At 40.8% G+C, this 27,660-nt stretch overlaps 1 protein-coding gene across 1 annotated transcript in view; it reads right to left on the reverse strand.

The window, feature by feature from the left end:
- Positions 1-1,654: 1,654 nt before the first annotated feature.
- lama4 (laminin, alpha 4) overlaps positions 1,655-27,660 on the reverse strand; it is a 46,889-nt gene continuing 20,883 nt past the window's right edge. The window contains exons 14-40 of the mRNA XM_034900952.1: positions 27,296-27,412; positions 26,582-26,730; positions 25,346-25,487; positions 24,784-24,877; positions 24,579-24,695; positions 23,720-23,905; positions 23,273-23,412; positions 21,425-21,589; positions 19,706-19,851; positions 19,116-19,278; positions 18,882-19,015; positions 17,366-17,537; positions 15,446-15,577; positions 15,220-15,362; positions 13,543-13,672; positions 13,152-13,289; positions 11,605-11,738; positions 10,689-10,853; positions 9,793-9,946; positions 9,135-9,316; positions 7,499-7,688; positions 7,226-7,381; positions 5,872-6,031; positions 4,884-5,011; positions 4,210-4,303; positions 3,813-3,932; positions 1,655-3,041 (exon numbers count right to left, since the gene is read on the reverse strand). Of these exons, the coding sequence (XP_034756843.1) occupies positions 2,902-3,041; positions 3,813-3,932; positions 4,210-4,303; positions 4,884-5,011; positions 5,872-6,031; positions 7,226-7,381; positions 7,499-7,688; positions 9,135-9,316; positions 9,793-9,946; positions 10,689-10,853; positions 11,605-11,738; positions 13,152-13,289; positions 13,543-13,672; positions 15,220-15,362; positions 15,446-15,577; positions 17,366-17,537; positions 18,882-19,015; positions 19,116-19,278; positions 19,706-19,851; positions 21,425-21,589; positions 23,273-23,412; positions 23,720-23,905; positions 24,579-24,695; positions 24,784-24,877; positions 25,346-25,487; positions 26,582-26,730; positions 27,296-27,412 (3,891 nt within the window). The 3' untranslated portion in view covers positions 1,655-2,901. The remainder of the gene's footprint in view (positions 3,042-3,812; positions 3,933-4,209; positions 4,304-4,883; positions 5,012-5,871; positions 6,032-7,225; positions 7,382-7,498; positions 7,689-9,134; positions 9,317-9,792; positions 9,947-10,688; positions 10,854-11,604; positions 11,739-13,151; positions 13,290-13,542; positions 13,673-15,219; positions 15,363-15,445; positions 15,578-17,365; positions 17,538-18,881; positions 19,016-19,115; positions 19,279-19,705; positions 19,852-21,424; positions 21,590-23,272; positions 23,413-23,719; positions 23,906-24,578; positions 24,696-24,783; positions 24,878-25,345; positions 25,488-26,581; positions 26,731-27,295; positions 27,413-27,660) is intronic.

Here is a 27,660-nt window from a genome sequence, read left to right on the forward strand (position 1 = left end):
CCTTAACTCCCCCAAGTCTTCCACAAAACTAGGGGAAACACTGTGCTGTATTCAGAATTTTACTGGACGCCAAAGAAAGGATGGTAGGACTGGCGTGATATATATGACCGGCGACTTGTCTCGCAGATACATTTTGTACAAGTTGTAGACGTCGTAGAGCAGCTCGACTGAGGCATGAGTAGAGGCAGTACAAATTATGAATGCATGAATTAGTAGTTCCAGATCTGAAGGGGACAACATACATCTGATTTTTTGCAAGATTTTGTAACTGAAGACTAGACTGGATATGCTTAGTGAAACGATGCTCAAAGGACATATATTGATCAAAGATGATACCACGATTCTTAGCAGTGGAGTTGCTACACGGTTGAAACGGGGAGAGAGATTGATCAACGGCAGTGACAAAGTTGTCAGGTCAAGTTAAAATAAATTTTTTTTTTGTTCAGGTTTAGGTGGAGGAAAGTGAGTCCTTGGTGGCAGCTAAGCAGTCATGTAGAGAAGACACTTGGATAAGGTTTTCAGGTTTGGCAAAGGCAAGGCAAACAATATAGGCTAGCTCTCCATGCTTGTTACTATCTTAGCTCTGGGGAGCTTATTCCCCAGAGTCCTTGTTTTCTCACACAGTTTTCCTTGTATTAGTGTGGCACCTAACTCATGGTTGCAGCTGCCGCCGTGGTCCTGCTCGCCGCAGGACCAGATGTCATCAACTACTATGTCTAGTCATAGTTCCGTTATCTTTATTGTGACTACAATTGCCAATGGTCATCACACCTCCGACTGGCACCGCCAAACACCACTTACCAAGAATCTGGGTCTCTCGTTGGTGTGTTTGTAAATGATAGAGTGTGATCTAGACCTACTCTATCTGTAAAGCGTCTTGAGATAACTCTTGTGATTTGATAGTATAAAAAAAATTGAATCAGACGACCATTTTTTATGTAGCCTAACAGGAATAATATTAACTAATAGAATAAGTCATTTCCAAGTAGTCCTGTAAGATCATAGACAATAGTTCTTTATGGTAGTTGTGAATAATGGCGGGTCAACCCAAGGGTGTAACTTTGGGTTCAACATTGCTCAACACAACTATCTAGGAAGGTCCCGAGATCTGTATGCATGTATTTAAAAAAATTAACCAAAACATTGGGGAAAAATACTAGAAAAAAAGGCAAAAGTTTTTTTTAAATTGTCCATAAGGGTACCTGGATAGCTCAGTTTGTAGAGCAACCGCCAACATATAGAGGTTTAGTCCTCAACGCAGCAGGCCCGGGTTTGAATCCGACCTGCGGCCTATTGCTGCATATCATTCCCCCTTTCATATCTCCTCATCTCCATGTCAATAAAGGCCTAAAAAATAATCAAAAATATTCATAAATTTTCCATAAAACCTGCATAAAGGTGACGAAAACATCAAAGAATTGTGCAAAAAAGGCCAAAAATCCCCCCCCCCCAAACAAACCCTGTATATTATGCCCATAGGTCAACATATTTTTCATGTAGGCAATCAGCTCTTTTTAACTTAACAACATTCTAACCAACATTTCAATAAATGATAACACCACAGGTAACTTCCTTTGTCAGCGGAAGTCATAAGTGAAAAGGCTGTATCAGTAATCCATCAAATAAACAACAAAATGAAGGCTGACATGGATGAAAAATATGTTTAATTTACGTAAAATAAAACAAAAAGTACAAAAGGAAGTTTTGAACATGAGCTTGTAATCGGGATTATACTATTGGGATAGTGGAACATAAAAGCATTTTTCATATTTTGCACTGTAAAAAGTCTAACTGAAGCACTCTAGCTTCCTCAGGATGGTTCTGAACCTGAACTCTCGTCACTTATAAATCTTTTCTGGTGATTTTTAAATGTGGACGATTTGGTCGTATTCTTGACATTTACAGTACGTGTGAAACAATAAACAAGAAATGACAAATAACAGTAAAAGAAAGGAACGAGGACAACCAATTGGCGGAGAGAAAAAAACAGTGAGGATTATGTTGAACACAATGAGTTTTAGGCTACATTTACATTGCTGCGTTTTGGTTTAGAGACCTTTGGCAACACAGACACTGAGGCCAACGTTCCGCTCGGGTCATGACATCTTGTTCTCTGAGATTAAGCTGCTAACACTGCTGCGTCCAAAATTCTATACTTACATGCTTTTTAGTAGCTAAAACGGTATGTAAGATTGTATCTTAAACCGTAATATGAAACCAGTAGTACAAAAACTACCTACTATTTCTGGTAAAATATTACAGTATGCAATACTGGACACTACGCCAGAAAAAGCATTCCACAATGCAATGCGGTAGTAATGACAACGATCGAAACAGACAAACGGGCAGAAACCAATGATCTCTGTGACGTCAATAACGCTCTAATTTACATTTCAACATGTTTAAACAACTGTTGGTCCAGTTCTTCACCTCTTTCAGTCATTGCAGAGTTAACAGGCGAGGTCGGCATTGGGTTACCAGGGTGACACGTCTCGGAACGACAAGGAGGCTCTCAGGAAGGGATGGTAAAAATCACTTCTTAGCGCGCCCAAAAAGATACACACTGCTGTTTATTTACACAAAATGTATGTTAAACAATAGTATGCATGTTGAGTATGTCGTGCAGAGTATGCGGTTTCAGACGCACCCCATGGCAACTACGAGCAGCGGGCGGAGTATAGCCGCTGCCTCCTGTTTAGGCCCGGTGTACCAGAATGTGGATGAGATATGAGGCTTTGGCGTGTTAGTTGAAATGGAGATTAGTTCTACAACTGGAGCTAAAAACACTAGCTTTGGGCTCAAAACTCGACTTAAAAACCAAAACGTAGCGGTGTAAATGTAGGTAGTAAATGTGTTCGGTCAGTGCTGTATTTGGGGATAACGATGGCGTTAGTAGAAGTGTTATGCTGCTGGACAGGTTCCGACGCTGACCGCTCCACTGACCAGAACAGCTTTGCTGAAGCTCACTCGGCTGTTGTTGATGGTCAGGTTCCTCATGCAGCCCACCCAGGCCCTCCTGGTGGCGATGCTCTCTGGCAGATCTGAGAGATGGAAGAGCGCATCACATCATAAGCAAGGTGTAATTTAATATAATTATAGTGCGTTCCATTTGTACTCAAAAGTCAGATTTTCCGATTTTAAAATCTTAGGTCTCCCATTTGTTGTTTTAGTTGTGCGAGAGAGAACTCCAATTGGACAGATAGTCTAGCTAGCTGTCTGGATTTACCCTGCAGAGATCTGAGGAGCAGTTAACCATAGTCCTCAGAAATCCACCGGAGGTTAGAACGCCAACACAAAGAAAAAAGAGAGAAATCTGGGGGACTTTCCGGCGGCAATCCCAGAAGTGAAACGTCGTGATACAGACTAGGCTAAATACAACCTGCTACTGCCTGTCAACATTTTATCGTTCTATGGCACTGTGTGTTCACTTTACAGCACTTTACTTAGGTTAAAATGACTTCTATTTCAGGTGTATAATATATGGTCTATTGGTGAAGTACCACTGATCACTTTGAGGGTTGGGTTACATTTTGTCCTCACCAGGGATAAAAAGAATTCGCCTGAAACAGGGATATAGGCTATACACCAGAAAGGGGGAAATCCCAAGCATCCCCCTCGAACAAATCGCACCCCGTAGCTATGGTTAACCCGGATAGAGCTAACCCCACAATGAAAAATCCGGCTTGTAAATGGATCGCGTTCAATCCGGGTGTGCCGTCATTCCCAGCTCCGGCTTCTGAGTTCCGAGGTAAATGCAACGCACTATAACGTTTAACAAGACAAAATCGGAAATGTGTAACTTCCTGGTTCACCTGGAGCTCCACCAATAAACACCGGTCTCCTGGTATCTGTAGAGCTGGGGTTCAGAGGTCCCACCACATGGTTGACCTCAGAGTCCACATCAAGCTGGACAACATTGGCATCCCGGATCACTAAGATCAAGCAGGAGACAGTGCATCAGTTTGGAAAAGAAGAACCTGTACAGAATCCCTGATCCAACTGTAAAGAAGGGCTGTTTTTATTAGGGCTGCACGATGTGAGGCAAATTTGCAAGGTGCCATTACGTTGTTGAATATCACGATGACGGTATAACTTGCAATAAAAACACAGATTTGAAACAAAAAAAGATTTGAGTAATGCTTTAATCAGTATATTTCTATTTCATTATTTATTTGAATGGCTTTTAAGTGTCAGTAAGAACCCTCTCACCTGTGATTCGGTGCCAGTTGCCAGCACACAGACCCTGGATCGGTGACACCTTGGTAAAGAACTCATGAGACCCGTCATTCACAAGAGCCACCACCTGGAAACACACAGCGACACACAGTCTCCATAGTTTTTAACGGAAGATGCAATTAACAGTATCTGCCCAACTACAGTGGTGGAATGGAACTATGTATGTGTAACTCCTTCAGGGGCTGTACTTACGTACAAATGTGAGGTACTTGTACATTACTTGGGTCTTTCCTTTAATGCCACTTTACTTCTACTCTGCTACATTTCAGAGAGAAATATTGTTCTTTTTACTCCACTACATTAAATCTATAGTGTGTACTTTATGTCGCCCCCGTGAGGAACTCAAAGTAATGACAACAACACTGTTGGCACATCCACATGACGCAAGCCTTCTGTGATCACTTTACAAATTGAGATTTTTGCACACAAATCACATGTAGCTTGTAAAATCTAGCCAACATTTTCCTAACGATACCTACATTGGTTTTATTTAAGCAACATGTTAAATGCAGGACTTTTACTTGTAACAGAGTAGTATTTTTTTACAGTGTGGAATAAGTACTTTTTATTAAGTCAGGATCTGCATACTTATTTCCACCACTATCTACATGTGTATAGTTTTCTGGATTACTGTGCTAAGAACTTACCTCTCCATGGTGAATGTACACAGTGAAATAGCCCTCTGCTGTGGGCAGGTGCAGCAGCACCCCAGATGCCACACGGGGGCGCACCTCCATCACCAGCTCAAACCTAAGCCCCAGGTCAAATGTTTCATCTGACGGAGAGAAGCAGAGAGAGAGAGAGAGAAAGGGAGAGGGAGAGAGTGAGAGAACAAGATGAATTGAGTTCTGGGTAACCTCTTCCACTGTGGGCCTCACGACTCTGCCACATGAATTAACCATGTGCGTGCACGTGTGAAATGACTCTACTCGCTCGACAGCTGCAGCTTAGTTCCCAAGAACCCCCCCCCAATCCTCTGCGCTCTCCCCTCAGCGTAGAGACAATTTCACCCTAGTTGCACTGAGGGTATCATGTTCCATCCTCCAACCAAACTCTCCCCCTGCTCAAGGGTTGGTGAAAGAGCTGAGGGGACTTGTGAGTTTTCCAAAAGGGAATCCAATGAGCCGTGTAATATAACAGATGTTCAGCAGATCCTGCTCATTGTATGTGGTGTTACATTTTGGGGGAAAAAGGACAGAACAAAGTCAACACCGGGAAAAGCTTTGCATTTACAAAATGTTAGTCTCGCTCTGCCAGACCTTCCTGCACAGCGCTGTGGAGGAGGGTCTGGTTAGTCCACACAGCATTACTGAATGGGAGAAAAACGTGCTTTGGTTGATTGGGATTTCTTTAAACCAATCACAATTGTCTTGGGCGGTGCTAAGCGCCGGACGGAGCCACGGTGCCTCTGCTAAAACTAGCTAAACTGCATCGGGAAGGAACTTGTTTTGGTGGAACATGTGTGCTTTCAAACTAGTTTTAGTCGTGTAACAAAAAGTCTCTCCAGCGACTACGGAGACATCCCGGAAGTGGAAAATCGTGAATATACATACATTTCAAATTATTGAAATTTGGAACAAATGTAGAATACCTGTGTGTTTTGTTTTTCATACAAAAAAGTTACTACAAATGTACCTAGCACGACATATCCTCCTTCCTCCGAGAAGTACGTTCCCGCCTCTGAGAGTCCCTCGAAGCACGGAGTGACCCCGAAAGTCTCGGCCACAGAGGACAGCCACTGCCCTTCCAGCTGAAGGTTCTTCAGACAGCCGGTAAAGCTGTATGCAGAGTTTCTCTAAAGGGACGCACATGGAGACGCGTATCACAAGGTTAAATGAACATACATTTTAAAAAAGGAGAAAAAAAAGAAGCATTTCAAGTCCTCTTACAAATATAAAGTTGAATTCATATACAATAAAAACCCTTCTGCTTCTTCTAATAAAAACAGGTTTCAAGACTACTAATGCTGTTTAAGCCAAATTGGTACCTCACCTGTTATGTAGCCTAACTTAAAAAATGAGTGTAAAACAAATCAGCCTCAACATCACTCAGCATATTTACACTTTTTAGTTACGGATAGATAGATACTATGCAATGGGCATCTAACATTGGATGCCTTAATAATGTGTATTTTGTATGTTTTTATTTTATGCATTGTGAGAGTGTGTATTTGAAAGTGAGTATTGTTTTAGAGGCTGCACAAGCACATTATGGCTAATAAATGGCTATCTGGCAACTATGACTGCACACCTTATTCTGTCACATGTGATGTGTGTTTGATCTCTGCTGCCTGCCTCCATGTCGTGTCTTGTATGTGCTTTCAATGTGGCCTCTGTGACTGTTCCACTCCCCTTGTCTCCTCTGTATTGTTTTTATTAAATGAACTACTTTGATGCCTTTGCCATCATCTGTGCTTGCTCCAATCGTGTACCACATGTTTGTATGTCTCACTCCCTTCTACTTAGGCCAGTTGTTATTATACAAGTAATATCATTTAGTCACTTTATTCATATTTTTTAACCATTGCATTTTAAGATGCCTATTAACAACTGACCAGGGACTACAGCTGGAAATTAGAGACTAAAGCTGCTCCTTTTACAGTGCAGTGAATTAAAGGCGACTGTCCACAACATTATGAACTATTAAACTAAACTAGAATAGACTAGACTAAACTACACTGAATAGGATGCAGGCTCTGCATTATGTTTTTTTTCTTTGGAATCTATCAGGTTCTTTCCAAATTCCAAAGTTTGAGCTGAGTCCTAAATGTAAAACGTCTGGCTCCGTCCCTGTTGGGATCAGCTCTCTGAGCTGTCTGCTGGGATGACCATATAAGTTCCAGAAGGGTCACACATGACAGAGATTTTTCAGGAGTTACTCTTTCATTCAGAGCTACTGACCGTCATATAATATTCATGTGTTTCAAATGACCTGTGACGTGTTTTTTTTTAAGTGTAAAATCTCTTCCACATAAGCTTTAAACCCATACCTGAATATTCTTTTGGGCTCTCTCTGCAGGAACTCCTCCGACATAGAGTGGACTGCTGACATGCCAGGAGACGTTGCTTCCGTGAGCTTTGTCTTCCAGCACTGTGAGCCCATCAATTATTAACCGCCCCATACTCCCGTCACGGATAAATATAACCTTAAGCGGGATAAGAGAGGAGGTCGTCACTGTACCAACTGTTGACACATAACTAAAACTGGCATCCACCCATGCATACATGCAGAACTGACGGATGGAATAAGTTCATGAACTTACATTGTGCCATGCACCGTCACTGTACTTCTCCTCGCTCTTGATTTTGACTCGTTGGTCTGCTACGTTGAAGGTGTATACGAGCTTCCCGTGGGCCAGGAAGAGAGCCATGAAGTTGTCCTCTTGGGCATCCGATACATAAAAGATGAGGCCGAAGGATGAGTGGGTCTTCAGGGAGAAGGAAAAGTGGGACCTGGGAGGTGGTGGGGACATGCAAACAAAGGGAAACCCTTGAAAGAGCTTTGGAATAGACTTTGGAGCTGCAAAGATGAATCAAATAATGGATTAGTAAAATTAGTAAACCAACTATTTTGATGATCCATTAATCGGTTTGAGTAATTTATTAGAAAAAAGAGGAAATATTCTCTAGTGGACCAAAGTGCATTAACTCGAGCACTGTGCTTAAGAGCAAATTGGAGTTACTTGTACTGTATTTCTTACTTGTACAAGTCTTTTCTTTACATGCCACTTTCTACTTCTACTCCGCTACATTTCAGAGAGAAATATTTTATTTTTTCCACCACTACATTTATCTGACATCTTAGTTACTTCATGCATTGGGATTTTTGCACACAAAACACATACAGTTTAAAAATGTTTTGGTTTTATTATAAATTGAGCTAGCCAACAGTATAACGGCCTGCAAGTCCATCTGAGATGAATAGACCATTAACACACAGTTGACTGACAGAACAGTTTGGATCGTTTCCAGTTTATAAAATGGGAGCATTTTTCTGCATTCAGTACTTTTACTTATTTAGGTACATTTTCCTGACAATTCTTATACGGAAGAGAATTAGAGCCACTGGTGAAAAAATTATGTGAGTTCTGACTTTATTCTCAGTCAGTCAGAATTCTGAGAATAAAGTCAGAATTCTACCTTTAATCTCAGAATTCTGAGAATAAAGTCAGAATTCTGAATTTAAACAAAGAATTAAACAAAATCCGAATTCTGAGAATTCTGTGACTAAAGTCTGAATTCTGACTTTAATGTTAGAATTCTGAGAATAAAGTCAGAACTCAAATACATTTTTCTCCAGTGGCCCAATCCTCCTCCGTATTCTTACTAGTATTTTCACCGTTTGCTATTACTTTTACTTAAAGGTGCTCTAAGTGATGTTGGGTGACGTTACTTCTTGTTGACGTTCGAATATTTTCAACAAAATGAAACTAGCTCCCCCTAACCCTCCTCCTCATCCCGTCTCTCTCTCTTCTGTGCACTAGCCCCCCAAAACTCCCAACCCCAAATCCTTCTTATCGGTCATTGGCTGGCCTTTGCTGCATGTCATATCATAAGTTGATAAATTGTAGACAAAACAAGACATCTGAGGTCGTCATTTTAGACTTTGGGAATAATCTACAGATTAGTCAACAATGAAAATAATCCTTAGTTGCAGCAAGGGTCCAAAATTAGCGGCATCTTCTTGCCACATCTTGGTAAATAAATATGCAAGTGGCTGGTAGATTGCTTCAGTCACCAGCCAAAAAAAAAAAAAGTCTATCTATTGAGTGGGAGGTAAAATTTTAACGGTCACTAGCCATTTGGCTGGAGGACGATAAAGGTTCATTTTGGACCCTGCTTGCAGCCCTAATAGACTTAACCCAGAGGTCCCTTGTAAAGAGTTCTTTGCTGACATACCTCTCAGAGAAGGAGTCAGGAAGGTGTGTGTAGTGCTGCCTGCTGTTGGCGATGCCGCCGTAGTGGAAGGCTTGGTGGGCTGCTCTGGGACTTGAGGAGAGGTAGCAGGGCTTGATGTTCAGCTCTGATGGCTCCTGGTCATCACTCTTCAGTTCCATCAGGCCCAGTGGGAGGCTGCTGACCTATGAGAGCATTTTTGATGAACATCAGGATGAGCACTTCGTTGCTACCAACAAACCTGTACACATTAATGAAGTGTGTGTGTGTGTGTGTGTGTGTGTGTGTGTGTTTTAGGAGGGAAGGGTGGGATGGGTGGGATGGGAGGTGTGTGGGAACGATTGAGCCCATGATAGTTTTATTTTATTTATTGTGCTTTGCACATTTGTAAATTAGATGTAAACATGTTTGTAAAATTGTATGTATGTTATGTTTGTACTTCACTTGAATATTTATTGTTTTACCTATCTGCCTTACTACGGGCAGAAAATAGCAATTGTGCAACAACCTGGTGCAATGCATCTCTCCTGTTTCTTATACGGTTACATATAAGGTTAATGTTTAATTGTGCATTGTTACTATAATAAAATGGCATTACAACACATTACACAAAGAAGGAAAGAGCGCCCTAAAGCCAGTGTTCTCGGCACTCTATAGTTACCTTCTGTGATTGGCTCTGTTTAGCTCTGGATGAGTGTTCCCTGTGCCTTGAAATCAGAGCAGCAGGTGGGCGCTGGACTGGACAGTCCTGCAGGGAGGTCTGGACCTTCTCAGTGTATCGCTGGAAGTCCTCAGGCTCAATGTCCCGGTCCTGTCTACAGAAATACAGGTAGAAGGGAGTGACAGAGAGGGAGCGCAAGAGTGCTTAGCATGTGAGAGCTGCAGATCCAGCACACTTGCATGTCTCCATCGCAACAAAATCCATGTCCTTGCAAGTCTACATGACAACAAAATCCATGTCCTTAACTAGGGAGAGACCGGGAAAAACTGTAACACGGGTCAGCTGCAACACGTCCAATTTCAGCAATCAGGAATACATTTTGTATAACCTGATTTACTCTGCACATGCTCTGTTTAGTCCTTATGACACATGTGAAGAAGCAGCACCTTGTGACAGACACTGCACATTTTAGGATTTTTTTTTAAGCTAATTTATTTTTGATTTGATTCAATGCCAGCTTTGTAGTTAAACTGAAACCTAAATCATGTTTACTGTGTATCTATATGGATGTCTTTCATGCAGTTGTTAGTGCTAATGTTTTTAGCTGTTAGCTGTAAATTAAGCGAGTTCATGGCGACAATAGTCTGGGAAATAACATTTTACTCCTTGTGTTTAAGAGCAGTTTATATCCGTGACATTCCAATTCCGGGATTGCTCCGTTTCCGCCGAAGATTTCGCGGGATTGCACTTATTTAAGTCGGATACCCGTTGCCTAGGGCTGCTTATGTGTTGGCATTTTAAACTCCGGTGGATTTCTGAGGACTATGGTTAACTGCTCCTCTCTGCTGGGTAAATCCCTTACTCTAGGCTGTAGTGACTGTTTAGTGGGGATTTACCTGTTGATGTAGGCGTAGCTGATGCAGCCTGTGAAGTTCTTGAAGCTGCTGCTTGGAGACCCTCCATAATAGAACGTCTTCACAGCAGTATCCGATGAGGATCGCGTGGCAGATGACGGACGTTTCTTCTCCTGTTTGTCTTTGTCGTCCACCACCAGTGCGTACCTGGTGGACAGTTCAACCAGTGGGTTGTTACATTGTGACACTTCTCAGTGTTTTCTAACTACGTACTTATTGGACACACCACGCCACATATCATGCTGTTATTAAAAACACAGTTTTTTTAACTGTCCATGTGCAACTAAATTAAAATATGTATCAAGATTTTTTTACAAGGTGTGCCTGAACAATTAGCTGCTCAGTCAGTGAATAAGTTGCTGTATTTGGCCCTGATTTAGATTTCTGAGATCAGCATTTGATGATTATTAGATTCTAGGGATGGAGGCCTCTACTGTCTTCTTTTGTGTTGAACTGGCTGTAACAGATTCATGCGGTCACATTTGTGCTGGTTCACACTGCCACGCTGGGTGTGGCCATCCTGATGTGAGCATAGTATTACTATTTTTACTAATTTTGAGTTTATCTACTCAGATATTAGGAAGAGCTGTTAAAAATGTCTGGAAGCTGAAAGACTTGTTAAACTATTTAGAGGTTCGTGATATTAGTAGTCTACATTGACAATGTTTCATTTATGAGACAGTTCCGGTGCCGCCAGAGGTTTGCTGGATGTCCCTCTTTTCGGCTGGATGTTTGTCACCTTCCTCTTCCTTTTGTGTTGGCGTTCTAGCGTTCTAAGGATTTCTGAGGACTTCTGGGGACTATGGTTAACTGCTCCTCAGATCTCTACAGGGTAAATCCAGATATCTAGCTAGACTATCTATTCAATCTGAGTTTCCTGTTGCACGACTGTACTTACTTCTGACTGTTTACTGTGGCCACTAAGAAATGTGTCCTTCCGTCGTTGTATTGTTTCTTGTGTGATTTAACTCGTGTGCCTCTGGAGTTCATCACCACGGCTCCATTCTCCAGGGAGATGCTGAACTCATCAGACTGAAGTGGAAGAAAACAGGGTCATACCTTTTACATGGAAGCATAACTACAAATGATTACAAAAACACACAAGATCTGCTCTTGATTTGTCTTGTTTTATGAATATACACAGGATATATTTTTTATCAATACATTTTATTAGTTTTGTTGTTTGTTTTCTTTCTGATTGTTTTTTATTTTTGTTTGTGAAAGTAAAAGCAACAATGTTATTTTTTGTATGTTAGTGTATTGACTGTTGTGGTTATAGATGGCTGGAAAAAAATGAAAATAAAATAAAATATCTGTTTCAACCCTAAATTCATTAACATTTTATAACAATGGTACATGAATCATAAATTTATACATGACTTCATGCCTGAAAAAGTAGGAATTCATTCATGTACTATCAGTAATGTACTGTACAAGGATCAATAGGATCTCATGCATGACTTAATGCAGGAACAATATGTTAACTCCGCTGTTGTCTTCAGGTCAAATTTGACCCGTTTACAAAGTTTCTTTTTCAGAAATGTGGTTCTCCTTTCCACTACTCCAGTGGTGTAGTCTACATGATACGCAGGTATACACATTATACCCACTTAAAAAGCCCCAGGATTTTCATATACCCACTTTAAAATGCCCAATGACACACAACGACTTTCCATTATATTTTTAATGTATATTGTGAATTGTCATCTGTGTTTTTCTTCACTTAGGCTAAATAAAGGGATTTCCACCTTAAATTGGTGCATAAAAGCACATATACAGGAGATGAAGTTGTTGATGCTCAAAACGTCCCTGGGGGAGGACACCCTGACACGCCACTATGATATGCCCCCCCCCCCCCCCCTCTCCCAAATGCACATTCTGGCCAATATACAGTACAGAATACCCACTACAATACATTATACTACACCAATGGATGGTTCCATAAGTACAAGTAAAGTAAAATTATGGATTCCTTTACAATTTTCATTGACTTTTGGGTGTTTTATTCAATTTTATAGCATCATCCTGACTAAACTTTGACAGTCTGTGATTATCCATTAACACCCTCTGATCTTAAATATTAGTCAAGGTGTGCTTTTTTATCACAATTGCTTATTGACCATTAACCCCCCCAAAAAGTGTATATCTAGAGGTAATAAGTTGGTGTTAGTGGTGTACAAAGGCTGCCGGTAGTAGTAGAAAAAAGTGTGCACACAAATCACAAATCATGATGACTCAAATACATCCATTGATGCATTAATAAGTGTATAGTTCCTGCGTGCACAAGATATTATATATGTAGTACTAAATGACTGAAATCCTGCTTTTTCATGCTAAGTTATGTACCATTAATATAAAGTGTATAAATCTGATTTCCCACCCCACCATTTGCAATTTTGCTTTATATTTCTAAAATGTGTCTAAAAACCAAAAATAAGTGCATACCCCATCACTCAGATAGAACAGGAGTCCGGCGGGCTGCAGTGTTCTGAAGTTGAGTCCTCCCTCAAAGTTGTCCAAGGGGGAAATCTTTGCTGTGGATCCCAGGTAGCTCTCTCCAGTGAAATAGGCTTTACGGGACATCTGTCACAAAACAAACATATTTCACTTTCATTGGCTCAAAGAACAGTAATCCCCCAACGGGGATATTGATTGACTCGTGTGAAAGCTGTTGAACTAAAAAAGCCAATTATTCTCTCTCTATTCAGACTAAAAAAGCATGTTTAGGTGCACGTTTTACTGATTGTGAGACACGCTTGGTATTGATTTTCTAGAGAGACGTACGCAGTGCATTATCACTGAGAGTGAAAGTGAAAGGGTTGGAAGGAGCACTCACGAAGGACTCCTCGGGGCAGCCGCTGCTGATGCCAATGGTGCCGGGCTCCTCCAGCAGATTGAAGTCTTTTTTCTGGAACTGGAAACCTTTCACACAGCCTTTAAGGTTGACGACAGCAGACAGCTCAGGCCTGTGGGGATACACATACTGCCACCGTCAGTAATCTCAACACTGTAATAGAGTAGTTTTTACAATGTGGTATTAGTACTTTACTTAAGTCAAGGATCTGAATACTTCTTCCAACACTGCCCTGAACACTACCTGCTCAGAAGCAAATCGAATCAGTCCGAGACCAGCTAGTGAACGTAGAGGAGCATTTAGCAACTAAAGAGACATATTTCCCTCAGGAGTTGGTAGAGACTAAAAAACCTAAAAGTGAGAGTAAATATTTGACATTTGTCCAACACATTAATGCTAATGTTAAGTCTGCTGGATGTTGTCATGATTGTGGTTTTCAGTTGTAGTTTTTTTTAGTGCTGTCAGTAAAACGCGTTATTAACGGCATCAACGCAAACCCATTTAAGGGTGTCAATTTTTTACTGCGAGATTAACCTTCTTTTTGGCCTAGCAAACTTTTTTTTTTTTTTTTTACTCATGCTGTTGCAACAACTAGAAATGTTAGAAAAACTACAACGCCCACCGGATCTAGCTAGACCAGAAACAAAACAATAGGCACGCCGCACACACGCCGTTTGGGCTTGTGAGCCGGCCAAAGAGTAGTAACGTTATGTTTTGAGTGGATGGCGAGCGCGAAACACCGAAATGGACGCTAATAAGATTCTAAAAGGAAAGTTTACTTTTTTAAAGTTGCTAAATGGTTCCATTGACAAGACCAAAGTGATCTGTGTGTTTTTTTGTTGTTGAACTGAGCTATCATGGCAGCACATCCAGTCATTTTCTCTTGTCGGTTCATCGTCATTCCTCCCAGTGTCATTCCCTGTGTCTTTGTGGTTATTGCCTTTCCTAGTCTTTAGTCTTCCAAGAGTTTTTTTTGGATTTTAAGTTTTCCTTTTTCCTGCCTCAGGACACCTTCTGTTGTAAGCCATTCTTATGTTAACAGCCTTCTAACCTTTTCACTGCCTTCTCGCCTCAACGCTCTGCACTTCTGGGTCCAGTGCTGCTATTCCCTAGACATGACAGATGTTTGAATGACAACCGTTTGCTTAAACGTTTGTTACAGCGATTTAATGAGGTGATACAGTCAGTACTGCGATCACAGCTTGTTGCCCTGCCCCTGAGTGGGAGAGAATTCTATGAGCGGGTGTCTCCTACAGAGAAGTTGGACTCTTTCAAAAATGAAATGTGTTGCTCTCAGCTACCCCTTCCTATATAAAAAATGTGTCTTTCTTGTAACCAAAATGTAAAAAAAATAAGAATGATGGTTTCAAACAATGCTGTAAGTAAAATAAAGGATTGGGTTTTATTAAATTTAATACCATTTAAAAAAAGAAGATAAAAGAACATCGTTTTTAACAATAAAATCTAAAAAAACACCAAAAGATCTACATAAATTTCAGAAAAAAACTTGGAAGCAAGTGACAAAAACAAAGGGAAAAGCGTCAATAGTGTCAAAAGATGACCAAAACATTATTTTAATTTGAGATTTTGACCCCAAAAACTAAAATTTGCATGGTTGATAGGGAGACAAATACACTTTTCACCCTTGTCTTAACTTACCTGGATTTGAGAATGCTTGACGGAGCTCCACCTATGTAGATATCTGCGAAAGGCAGCGTGGTTTTTGGATTCTCCATAGATTTAACATGGCTCTTGTCCACCAGTAGGATAACCTTCTTTGACTGATGGTAGATCACTGACACCTGTGCAAAACAGGACAGTTACAGCAACACGTGACTCATTAACAAGGTTTAAGCTGTGATGTAATGTAATGTCGGGAATCTACCTCATGGTATCGTGCATCATTTATTTGCATCTTAGGTATGTTATTCTCCAAAAGTTCGGGCCCTTTGCTGAAGCCAAAGTCGTACATCAGGCGCAGGAAGCCATTCTTTATCTCTAAAAGGAAGAATTTGTCCTGAAACAAAGAAGGTAAATTAGATTAGGTTTTTGCCTTTGGGACATTGAGCTGCAAAAACTTTCAGCAATTTATTGTTTTAAAGAAAAAAAAATGGTCACGTGAAATGTGATAGAAACAACATTGTGTTGGTAAGAACAACATCTGTTTCCCAACAGGCAACATTACGGACAACCTCTGTGTCCCAGCAGGTAGCAGTAAGGACAACATCTGTGTCTCAGCAGGTAACGGTACGGACAACATCTGTGTCTCAGCAGGTAACTGTAAGGACAACATCTGTGTCCCAGCAGGTAACTGTAAGGACAACATCTGTGTCCCGGCAGGTAACGGTAAGGACAACATCTGTGTCCCAGCAGATAACTGTAAGGACAACACCTGTGTCTCAGCAGGTAACGGTAAGGACAACATCTGTGTCTCAGCAGGTAACTGTAAGGACAACACCTGTGTCTCAGCAGGTAACGGTAAGGACAACATCTGTGTCCCAGCAGGTAACGGTAAGGACAACATCTGTGTCTCAGCAGGTAACTGTAAGGACAACATCTGTGTCTCAGCAGGTAACTGTTAGGACAACATCTGTGTCCCAGCAGGTAACGGTAAGGACAACATCTGTGTCTCAGCAGGTAACGGTTAGGACAACATCTGTGTCCCAACAGGTAACGGTAAGGACAACATCTTTGTCTCAGCAGGTAACGGTAAGGACAACATCTGTGTCCCAACAGGTAACGGTAAGGACAACACATGTGTCTCAGCAGGTAACTGTAAGGACAACACCTGTGTCTCAGCAGGTAACGGTAAGGACAACATCTGTGTCCCAGCAGGTAACGGTAAGGACAACATCTGTGTCTCAGCAGGTAACTGTAAGGACAACATCTGTGTCTCAGCAGGTAACTGTTAGGACAACATCTGTGTCCCAGCAGGTAACGGTAAGGACAACATCTGTGTCTCAGCAGGTAACGGTATCGTTAGTCTGTTGAAGAACTAATCCTATGAAGGCACTTTTTAATTACGGTTTTAATGACTTTCTGATATCTCTCACCTTAGAATGCACAGCATTACACAATGCATTACCTATATAACTATTTGTTCATAATTATATCATATCTGTGAATTGTCCTTTAATGTGATACTCTTTGTGTCCTTTAATTGCCCCTAAGGGACAAAAAAAAAGTAGTGTGCACTGAATTAATGTATTTGGTAACCCTAAAAATCACATGGGGCCCCAGCCTGGCCCCTCTTTTTGAAATGGTCCAGATTGCCACTGGTGGTGCTCAGCCCTCCTGCCTAATTTAGGTTTACATTTGTTCCATACACACACTTCATACACAAATGAAACACACATCACACACCCCATGCACTCACACACCCCATGCACTCACACACACACACACACACACACACACACACACACACAACATATACTGACATACACACATTACATACACACACCCCATACACTCATCACATACACAAACCCCCCCACACACAAATTATTTCACATACACACATCACATTCACACTGCATACACACACACTCCATAAACACATCACATACCATCTTTTCCCAGAGTAATTATTATACCTGTATTTCAACTTATGCTATAACTGTTACATTACAGTGTATGTAAGTATATATTCACAAGTATATTGGAGAGGATACTGGATTAATGACTAAAATCATAAATAGTAATTGAAAATGGAAATATTGCACTGTTAAAGAAAACTAAAGAAAACTTTGAAAAAAGATATTTAGGTCTTGTGTGAGTTTAAAGATAAAGTCGTCAGACTTACCTCATGGACCATGAGGAAAAGGACACCATTGTTTGCAACAGTTCGCACTGAAATATCAAATCTAGTGACAACACCAAATTTGCCCCTCCTCTCAATGTTGTTGATAAGCGCGTAGCCTGTTCCATCAAACAGGTAGCTAGCAATACGGCTCTGGGAAAATGCCAACTTGTACCTGAGAATAGAAGGAGAAATGTCATTTCATACATTTTAAACAGTCTATAGATTAAGAATAAAGGACCCATCTGGTTCAGATACATGCTTTATAAGTCCAAATTGAAAAAAGGGATGGGAACCAAATGGATAAAATGGGCAAGTCCTACGGGCGCCATGACCCCCAGGGACCCCAAGAACTCTTGATTAATAGCTCGTTTGTAGGGGTATTTGCACCACTAAAGTATAGTATCAATTAGGGTTGAACAAATAATTGTTTACAAATGTAAATTTGAACAAATGCGATTAGCTCATCGTGAAGCACTGTCACGTCTTGCTCCTGCGTCAAGTTTGTTTTATGTCTTCTGTCTGGTTGTCCCATTTGTGTTTTATTTTGAAACTCACCGTTTGTCTCATTTCAATTACATTCACGTCCTGTTCCTTCTCTGCCTTCCCGCCTGTGTTGTTAAAATTGCTTTTATGAAGAGTTTTAAGATTAGAATCGAGCCAACCAGCTCCGAGATGAATTGTGACCTTAAAACACTGGCGCAAAGTGACATTTTGAAAACGGCAAAAAAAAGCAAAGGTACAAGACCGTTTATAGAAACTGTCGTAGACCTCAATGTTAGCAGCTAGGGCTAACCGTGCGAGGGTGCGGTAAACATTTCCACGGTAACAGCCAGTTCCACCAATCAGAGACGTCACTGTTAGGATTAAGGGTAGTGTAATATGTCTCCATAAGATCGCAAATAAAACCTGTATTTTATAAAACAATGTTAATTTCATTCAGAATTCTTCTACAGCAGCATAAAAAGCTCATTGTCAGTCCAACTTGGATGGTTTCGAAATTATGGCTGTTTCAACATTGGGGAAGGCACTTTATAAGTGGCGGAGGGGGGTTCAAGGGTTGTCCCCCATAACATTTTGAGCATCAAACACTTCCTTTCTGCATCAATTTATCAGGCAAATGTCTTTATACACGTAAATAGTTCTTCTCCTGTTTTGCATGTTAAGAAACATTTGGTGTTTTGGGGCATTTTAGTGTTTTTGGGGCTCCGATGTAAAAGATAAAACAACAAGAAATCTTTTTTTCATGCTCCGGTTGTGTTCTTTAACCTCCTGATGTAGCCGGCATGTTTTAAGCCCCCTGAACGTTTTTTAAGCCCCCTGAATAGTTTTTTTTGGACCTTCTATTTTATTTGAATTTTCTAAATTTGCTAAATATTGGGGGCGGAGGAAACATCCCCTGCATCCCCTCTGAAATCTATGCATGCAGCAGTGCAAAAACATATTGCCAGCGAGTGGTTGGTGGGGGTCAGGAGGGGCCTTATGGCAGGTTAATCCACTCATGCATAGTGTTCTTTACCTGGAGCACGGTGCCGACTTGACAACATCCATTTTGTGAGTCTCTTTGAAATTGTATAGACTGATCACGTCGTTGTTCAGTGAACCCAACTCGATGCAGCCCACAAAAGGTGCTAGACTCAGCGGAGGTGGAAGCTAGTACATTAACAAAGACAAACACATGGCTTCATTTAGAAAAAACTGAGGATTAGATATGGATTTGTTTGTGTCAAAGACTGCATGTGAAAGGCATTACCCTGACATCTGCTGGGACACCGCCAACAAAGAACACTATATCTTTGGGGTCGATGTCAAACAGCGAGTCAGTGCCTGGAGCTTCGCCTTTCTGGATGAACTTCTGCTCGTCTGTGGAGCTCTGGCTGGGGATGGTCAGGAAGACTTTTCCATGTCTGCCCAGCCTGCAAGCAAAGAGCACAAAGGAGCATGGGTAATCACACAAACTTCAGAGTGTCCTTTTTATTTTACCGCTTCATTTTAGTTGATTGCAGTATTGAAATTTTAAATTTATAGTTCATATTTTTTAACAACTTTCAAGCGATTCCACCGCTGCACACTATTTTCCAATATGGGAATGAAATCAGGAGAGTCTTGCTAAATTGTTTAAAAAAGAATCAAGTTGTACTTTTGCAATCTGTGACCATGCAAGATCCCCAGTATTTACATACAGTATTGTGACAGTGTTAAACGTTAGAGGAGAGATGATTGTCTTTAGATTTGAGACGTGTCAGGCTTCCGTCTTTTCAAAGACTGTTCAAAGTCTTCTAGTGTCTGGTAAGCTTAACTTCAAAAAGTCATTCTTGTATAAAGTTCATGAACAGATATTACCTCTCTACTTTGATGTAGTTGAAGACTGCGGGCCATTGGCTGACAGGCTTGGAACCTAATGGGATCTCAACATCTTCCCCCCCGAGGTTGTATACGTACACCAGGTTGTCATTTTTGATAGCCAGTCCCATGTAATCCTTCTTACCCTGTGAGAAAAAACAGCAGAACAACCTCACGGTCAGTTTTCATTTTCCCATCATGGCCCCAAATACCACTGAGGGATCAGCTTCAAAACAAGGACATGCCCTGCAATCCAACACCCATACTCTCATACTCTTTACTATGCCAAAAATATATTAAACATGTCCCAATACTAGGGATGTCCCAATCAGCTTTTCTAGTCCCTGATCCCGATAAAAACTTTTAAATCATGAAAATCTGCCAATACAGAGTCCCAATCCGATACTTATGTTTGCTCAGATAACAGAGCTGCACACCCTTCTTCTGTTTACTTTAATAACTAAGTAAACAAAGTGATCATGAACTGTTCCCAGCGCAGTACGTAGCGATGGCACGGAATTTATGAAAATTCTGTGTGACCACCACGGAAGACAATGCCAAAGTAAAGTCAATGAGAAGAAGACATAGCATTAAGAGCGACAATGGTAGGGAGTAGTATGAACGCCCGAAAATCTGCATTGGGAGGTTGGTTGGGGGGTAAGATGGGCCAAACAACACAGGACTTGCACCCAGGAGTCTGTGGATCGTGTCCTGCATGTCACAAGTCCTACAATATTGTTGCGGTATCAATATTGAGGTATTTGGTCAAAAATATAGGGATATTTTATTTTCTCCATGACGCCCAGCCCTAATACATAGTACATCCAAAGCAGTATACCAGAATGTCCTACTGAACTGGATGGATTTTGCAGAATGGAAGCCAGCATGCTTTTCTGGCTATTCTGACCCACAATCCTTTGCGCATCGGCAAGATGGTCAAATTTTAAGGTGCAATGGGAAAAAAAGTAGTATACCCAATTGTATGCATACTTCATACAAACGTAAGTACTTAGTAATAGCAGCTGCAGTACAGACTAGAAGTTAATTGAAACTCAGCCAAAAATATAATAAAGTAGTTTGAAAAACATAAACATCCTTCATGTGAGACTCGCTCCAGAGCTCCTGCAGAGGCTATTATTTCACACTGAAAACATCACTGCATAGTTTACAGTGGCAGTGAAATCACCTAAGTGTCATTGAAGGGAACAGAGAGGCCTCACATTGGGTAGCTGCACTGTGCTGGGAGAGGGCTAACGGTATTTATGTTAATGAACGCCAACTTTGAAGGCACACACACATGCACTATTGTCACAGCGTCTCTTGGAGACCTTTGAAAAGAGGCAACTGTGCACTTTCAAAGCCTGTCGTTCCTGCCTACGCGATCACAACAAACTATTCATGTCCACAAGCTACTCCCTTCCTTTCATCTTTGCCCCGGGGCCCCTGGGTGCAAGCTTGTGAAGTTTTAGCAGTAGATGTGGGCCGCATACCCACCATGAAATCTCCTTTCTAACTAGCAGCTTTTCCACACATAGACCTGGAAGGAACGGCCCGGTTGTGCAGTTCTTGAGAGTTGTGATATGTATATGCATTGTTGTTTCCCCACTAGTGCTTTTACTTGATGTAATGGCTCCCATCTGCATCCACTTAGCATAGCGTGTTTTATAGTAACTGATTACTGGCAAAGCAACCGCATGTGTTTTCCATGGTTTGGCTCACATTTCTGTCTCCTAGGTATAAGATGAAACGGTCCTCTATGGGATCCTTGTCAGGATCCACTCTCATGAACAAGCTGATGGACGTCACTGTCTTCAGGTCTTCCAGGTTGCTGGGAGGATGAACCTCCACTGAGGAGTGACCGTTGAACTTCATGGACACTTGGACCTGGGGCAGAAAATAAACCAGAGAGACTGAGCCATACATTTCAAATTTATGGCATAGAATACATGCAAATAAGCCTCCCTGTTAGCTTTTAGCGTCTTATTACTATTGGTCCGAATCCTCAGATTTTAATAAATGACATGTTGGTACATGTATCATGTAGTAGGACATGATAGTTGAATGGATAATGCAAAAGTTTATCAGACTCTACGATCCATGCTGTGGTCATAAATCTGCGTTTTTACTTGACGACAGTTAATAGACGAGCAGAACGTTAGCTTTAGATGGAAAATGCATCACAAATGCAAACAATGCAAAAAGGTGGAGAGTTATTATACGTATAGTGTCTGGCAGTAAACAGCAGGAAGTTCACACATGCTAATGTCACAAGTATAATATCCAGAAAGAAGAGAATTAGATTTATTTAAGGATAACGTTACTTGTGTGAGAGGGTGCTCTTAAAGTGAAGCTACGCTCATTTTCATCCAAAAACTACAGTGCTAAAACTCAAATGTCATCAAGTAAAGTGTGGAATTGCTCCATTAGTATAAGTATATATTCTTTTTCAAAAGAAAAATGAAAACAATTCATTGTCAATGGAACAGCTCCATACTTTACAGTATACTTCACAAGACATCACAAGTTTGAGACTCTAGTTTCTGGCTTTTAACAAGAGTAGCTCATGTACACACGTAGTGATTTAACTTTGCTTGGCCATGGAAATAACAGATCGGGATTCTTAATTTAAGGGGTGTTTCTCTTTAACCTGTGCTACCAAATGATAGTCTGGAACACATTGACACTTTATTTCTTAATACCTGTAAAAGATACTTTGTGTAGTCTCCATCAATACAGCTAGGAGCTTTGAGAAAGTCCATGAGTAATGATAGCTATCTAGAGCCTACTGCAAAGTTGAAAGCTTCATAAAAGTAATTTGTTAAAGGTCCCATGGCATAAAAACTTCACTTTATGAGGTTTTTAACATTAATATATGTTCCCCAAGCCTACCTATGGTTCCTCAGTGGCTAGAAATGGTTTCTCAAAAGCTACAGACTGAGAAATGGCTACTAAGGAAAGCTCATCGTGAGACTGGCTCTAGTGGCTCTAATTCTGCACCAAGGCTGAATTTTGGGAAAGAGACTTCAGATACAGTATTAGGGGACCACTAAGGCCTACATAAAAGAAACTTCAGATACAGTATTAGGGGAGGACTAAGGTCTATATAAAAGAGACTTCAGATACAGTATTAGGGGACCACTAAGGCCTACATAAAAGAAACTTCAGATACAGTATTAGGGGACCACTAAGGCCTACATAAAAGAAACTTCAGATACAGTATTAGGGGACCACTAAGGTCTATATAAAAGAGACTTAAGATACAGTATTAGAGGACCACTAAGGTCTATATAAAAGAGACTTTAGATACAGTATTAGGGGACCACTTAGGTCTATCAAAAAAGACTTCAGATACAGTATTAGGGTACCACTAAAGTCAATATAAAAGCATCATGTCATGGGAACTATAAGTTGCTACATTCAAAAAAAAATTGAAAATGTCAATAAATGTCGTAAATAAGCTGTGAGGATTTTTGTGCCACGTGGTCTGCGTGTGCATGCTCAATGGTAAGTAATTGGGACAGTTCTAAAACTAACTGTCCTAAATCATCCATATTGTAAGAAACTAACTTTCTTGGCCACACTCCTGGCTTGGGCTATAAGCTCTCTGATCCTCATGATGTTGGTGGTCACGTTGTTGACGGGCTTCTTCTGCTCGACCACCTTCAGCTTGTCCAGCAGCTCAGGAACGAGACCATTCAGGTTCTTCACTAAAAATGTACATTGAATGGGAGGGAAACAAGAATTAAATCTGGGGGGAGGGGGAGGGGTATGTTTTATTCTTTCCTGATTTAGAACCAGACACAAGATTAGAATTGCTGGCCCATACAATTATATGATTAAACTTTCCTAAACTTTGGACTGATACTATATATGTTATGTTTTACTGTTGTCACTTCATGTTAAGCACTTTGAATATCTTCTGGTTGCTGTAAAGTGCTTTATCAAAAAATGCTGATTGATTGATTGATTGATTGAAATTGTACTAAAAATGATGCATTGCACCACTTATGATACCTGCTTCCCCGGCAGACAGGATGGCCTGCTCATACGCAGCTGTGGAGTATTCGTCGTTCCTCATGTTTTCTGCCCACTCCTCCACCTTGCTGCTGATGGGGGTGATGGTTTGAAGGACCTCGGCTGAGCGGTTGAGAGTCCCCTCAGCCACCTCAAGGGTAAACTCCAGTCGTTGTGGTGTTCTATCTGTAAATGGATGCAGAGGGTGACTGTCATTGAAACACAATGCTTAAAATGGTCGGTTTATCTAAATGAACAAAAAACTGGCACATAGCATACCTTAAAACCTGGGCAAATATGTAAGCTATATACGCCTAGGTACGTGAGAAATTATATTTTTTATAACAACCATTTAATTCAAACAATAAAAGCAAAGTTTGACAGGAACTACACTTGTTGACACGGAATTTACACTTCCCTCCCTCTCTCTGCTTCTCCTCAAAGAGGGAGATTAGCCAACCTATTTATATAAAAAAAAAAAAAAACTCCCATTTGAATTATAATTTCAACATTCGAACAGTATTGATTTTTTGTGCTATTCAAATTATATTTGACTCTTGGAATTTGTTCAAACAACCCTTATCTGCATCAATCCAGCAGCGTCAGATGCCACCCACCAAGAGCCAGAGTCTGTCAGAGGTTTTTAGCCTGCTTAAAGAAAGTTTTTCCTCACTACTGTTGCACCAAACGCATGCTTGTGGTTAATTGGTGGGTCTTTGTAAATCATAAAGTGTGGTCTAGACCTACTTTATCTGTAAAGTGTCCTGAAAAAAATTCCTGTTAAATAAAACTGAATTGAAAATTGAATTAACATAAAAATGTCAGACTGCTACTTCAAAACAACCACACATTGTCTTACCTGGATGAATTCCACTGATATCCTCCACTATTTCTGCAAGTTTTTTGTGGTTTTGGTCCATGGTCTCCTTGGTCTCCTCGATGTATTTCAGCTTGTCAATCACTTCAGCTTCGACCTCTGTCACAGGGAGATGCAGTAAATACCAAAGAAACATTGGACACTGCACTTATTGCAATTAAAACAACTATTTGGTATTGCCCCATACCAATTTGTTCTGAATGTAATGAAACAGATTCCTTGAAAACGTTGTCGCTCTTTGTTACCAGGTACTCAAGATGCTTATTGATCCCAGCGATGGCCTGAAACACAGAAGACATACTAAACTACAGCATGTGGACAGGTATCACAACAAGGGTATCAAACTCAATTTCACTAAGGGCCAGACTGGAAAATGAAAATCCCTTCAAGGGCTAATCATGTAAAGTTTATTGACATGCTTTTGTTTAACAGAAAAAGTATATACTATACTGTCTCGTGTAGTTTTCTAACTTACAGTTTGGGCCTCATAAAGCAAAAAAATAGTTGAATAAAGGTCCTTAGCCTTCATAGACAAAAGCAACAAAATTGTCTAAACAAAGCACCAATAACGTTGGAAAAAGCGCCAAAAACGTCACAAATAAACCCAATAAAAAAGCATCTAAAGTGTCAAAAACGTGGAAACAATTGCTTCAAACGTCTTTGCGATGGACCGGATTTGGCACACAGGCCTTGAGTTTGACACGTGTATTACAGCGATGTGTTCTGTGTATTTCTGTGATATGACATACATCTTCCGCTCTTTGGGATAAGTTGTACGTGGTAAGTGAGGTGATATTGGCATCGTGGATGTATTTCACTATGTTGTTGTAGACGTTGGCGGCACTTATTGCTTTCTGCACAAAGCCATTGGCGTCACTCTCCCTCAGGTCCCTGGTGAAGACAGGATGACATTTACAGTGCATTTATTTATAGTGTTAGATAGATAGATAGATAGATATTTATTGATCCCAAAAAATGGGAAATTACAGTGTTACAGCAGCACATAGGAAAAACAAATATATATACATACATACATACAATATACATGATATAATGATAATAATAAAATAAGAATAAAATATAAGAATATAAGAACAATTATTCAAATATATACAAGATGGGACAACAAAATGGGAAAACAAATTAAACAAATTAAATCGTTACAAGGGTTATCTTAAGACACTTTACAGTTAGAGTAGTCTAGACCATACTCTATAATTTACAAAGACCCAACAATTCCAGTAATTCCCCCAAGAGCAAGCATTCAGTGACGAGGAAAAACTCCCTTTGAGGAAGAAACCTCGGCGGTCAGAAAAACTTCTTTTAAGGGAGAAATCTCAGACAGACTCAGGCTCTTGGTAGGCGGTGTCTGACGGTGCTGGTTGGGGGTGTGATGAACAGTGGCAATAATAGTCACAATACAGATGCACTATATACAGTATTCATATGCAGTTATCTAAAAACTAGAGTGTCAGTGCCACAGACAGGGTAGAGAAGTCTTGAGAGATGGACTATTGCATTTATTTCTTACTAGTAGTTCTAGTCATAGCTCTATTATCTTTACTGGTACTATAATTGCTACTGTTCTCCATTTCAACTGCCATAAATGCTATGAATCATATTTCTCCATTTCTTTATGTATGTATCTGTGTCTCTGTGTATCTGTATTTTTGTATGTCTGTACCAGTGTCAGTGTGTCTGTGTTCAAACCGGCAGCAGCAGATGCCGCGTGTACGAAGAGTCCGGGTTTGTCCGAGGTTTCGGTCTGTTAATATGGACGTTTTTCCTCGCCAGTGTCGCACCAAATGCTTGCTCGTGGAAAGTTGTTGGGTCTCTGTAAATTACAGATTGTGGTCTAGACCTACTCTATCTGTAATATGTCCTAAGATAACTCCTGTTGTGATTTGATACTGTTCATTTAAACTGTTCTTATCATGGGTCCGATTATTTGGAACTAGGAAATTGAATCCAGAATTGTGTCTCACTTCTCCAATTCGTTGGCCTGTCGGTCCAGCTCGTCGGCGTGCTCGTCGGCCCTCTGAACCAGATCTCTGTCAGCCAGCGAGAGCCGCTCAGTCTTCTCCATCAGCTTTTGGCTGGCGCCATCGATCGATGCATGGTATCCGCTCACGTTCTGTACAGATGGACACGTGCAAACACATGCAAACACACGCAAAAACTCGTAGTTATACAATTAACTATTTCCATTCTCAGTCCAGTCCAATCCACAAACATTTCTGTAAATATGCTATTCTGTGTTACATCCACAGAAATTGATTCCTGTGGTTACTCAAAGTCCAGACCATGTATGAGAACACACACACACACACACACACACACACACACACACACACACACACACACACACACACACACACACACACAAACACACAACGCTAACATTGTTACCTCAGGATGCTTGTAATTCCCCACAGAGTAACCCAATAGAGAGCTGCTTGACTAAAAAGGGAGAGCTGTTTGAGCACACAGTTTATTCAATCTATGGCCAACCACGAATTGCTTCTAAATTAAATTGCCCACTTTTAGAATAGAACACAGGCTGCGTCTCAGGAATCCATTTCATGAATAAATTCAATGCTGTCACTGAGATACAGGAGCCCCATGTAAAAGTCTATTAAATTATGATGCATACTCAGTGGGGTAACAGTCATGGGTCCTCACAGTCATGTGGAACTCACCTGCACCATAGCATCCACCTCAGCCACAGTCCTCTGTGCTTCAGAGACGGAGCCTCTGGCGATTTCCAGTGTATCATTGACAGCAGCGTGGTCTTCTGTCAGCCTTTGCTGCTTTGCCTGGAGACACAAGGAAATAAGAATACGTTTTATATAGCACTTTCACAAAACCAAAATAAAACATATTACTGGGGAGACAGCGCTAAGGGAGGTTGTAGGCGGTGGTGAAAAGGTGGTGTTTGAGGATTTAAAACAATTCAACAAATTCAACCTTGAGAATTATGATACAGTAGAGATATACACTCACCGGCCACTTTATTAGGTACCCCATGCTAGTAACGGGTTGGACCCCCTTTTGCCTTCAGAAC

The sequence above is a fragment of the Etheostoma cragini genome, chromosome 18 (assembly GCF_013103735.1).
Source record: "Etheostoma cragini isolate CJK2018 chromosome 18, CSU_Ecrag_1.0, whole genome shotgun sequence".
NCBI lineage: Eukaryota > Metazoa > Chordata > Actinopteri > Perciformes > Percidae > Etheostoma > Etheostoma cragini.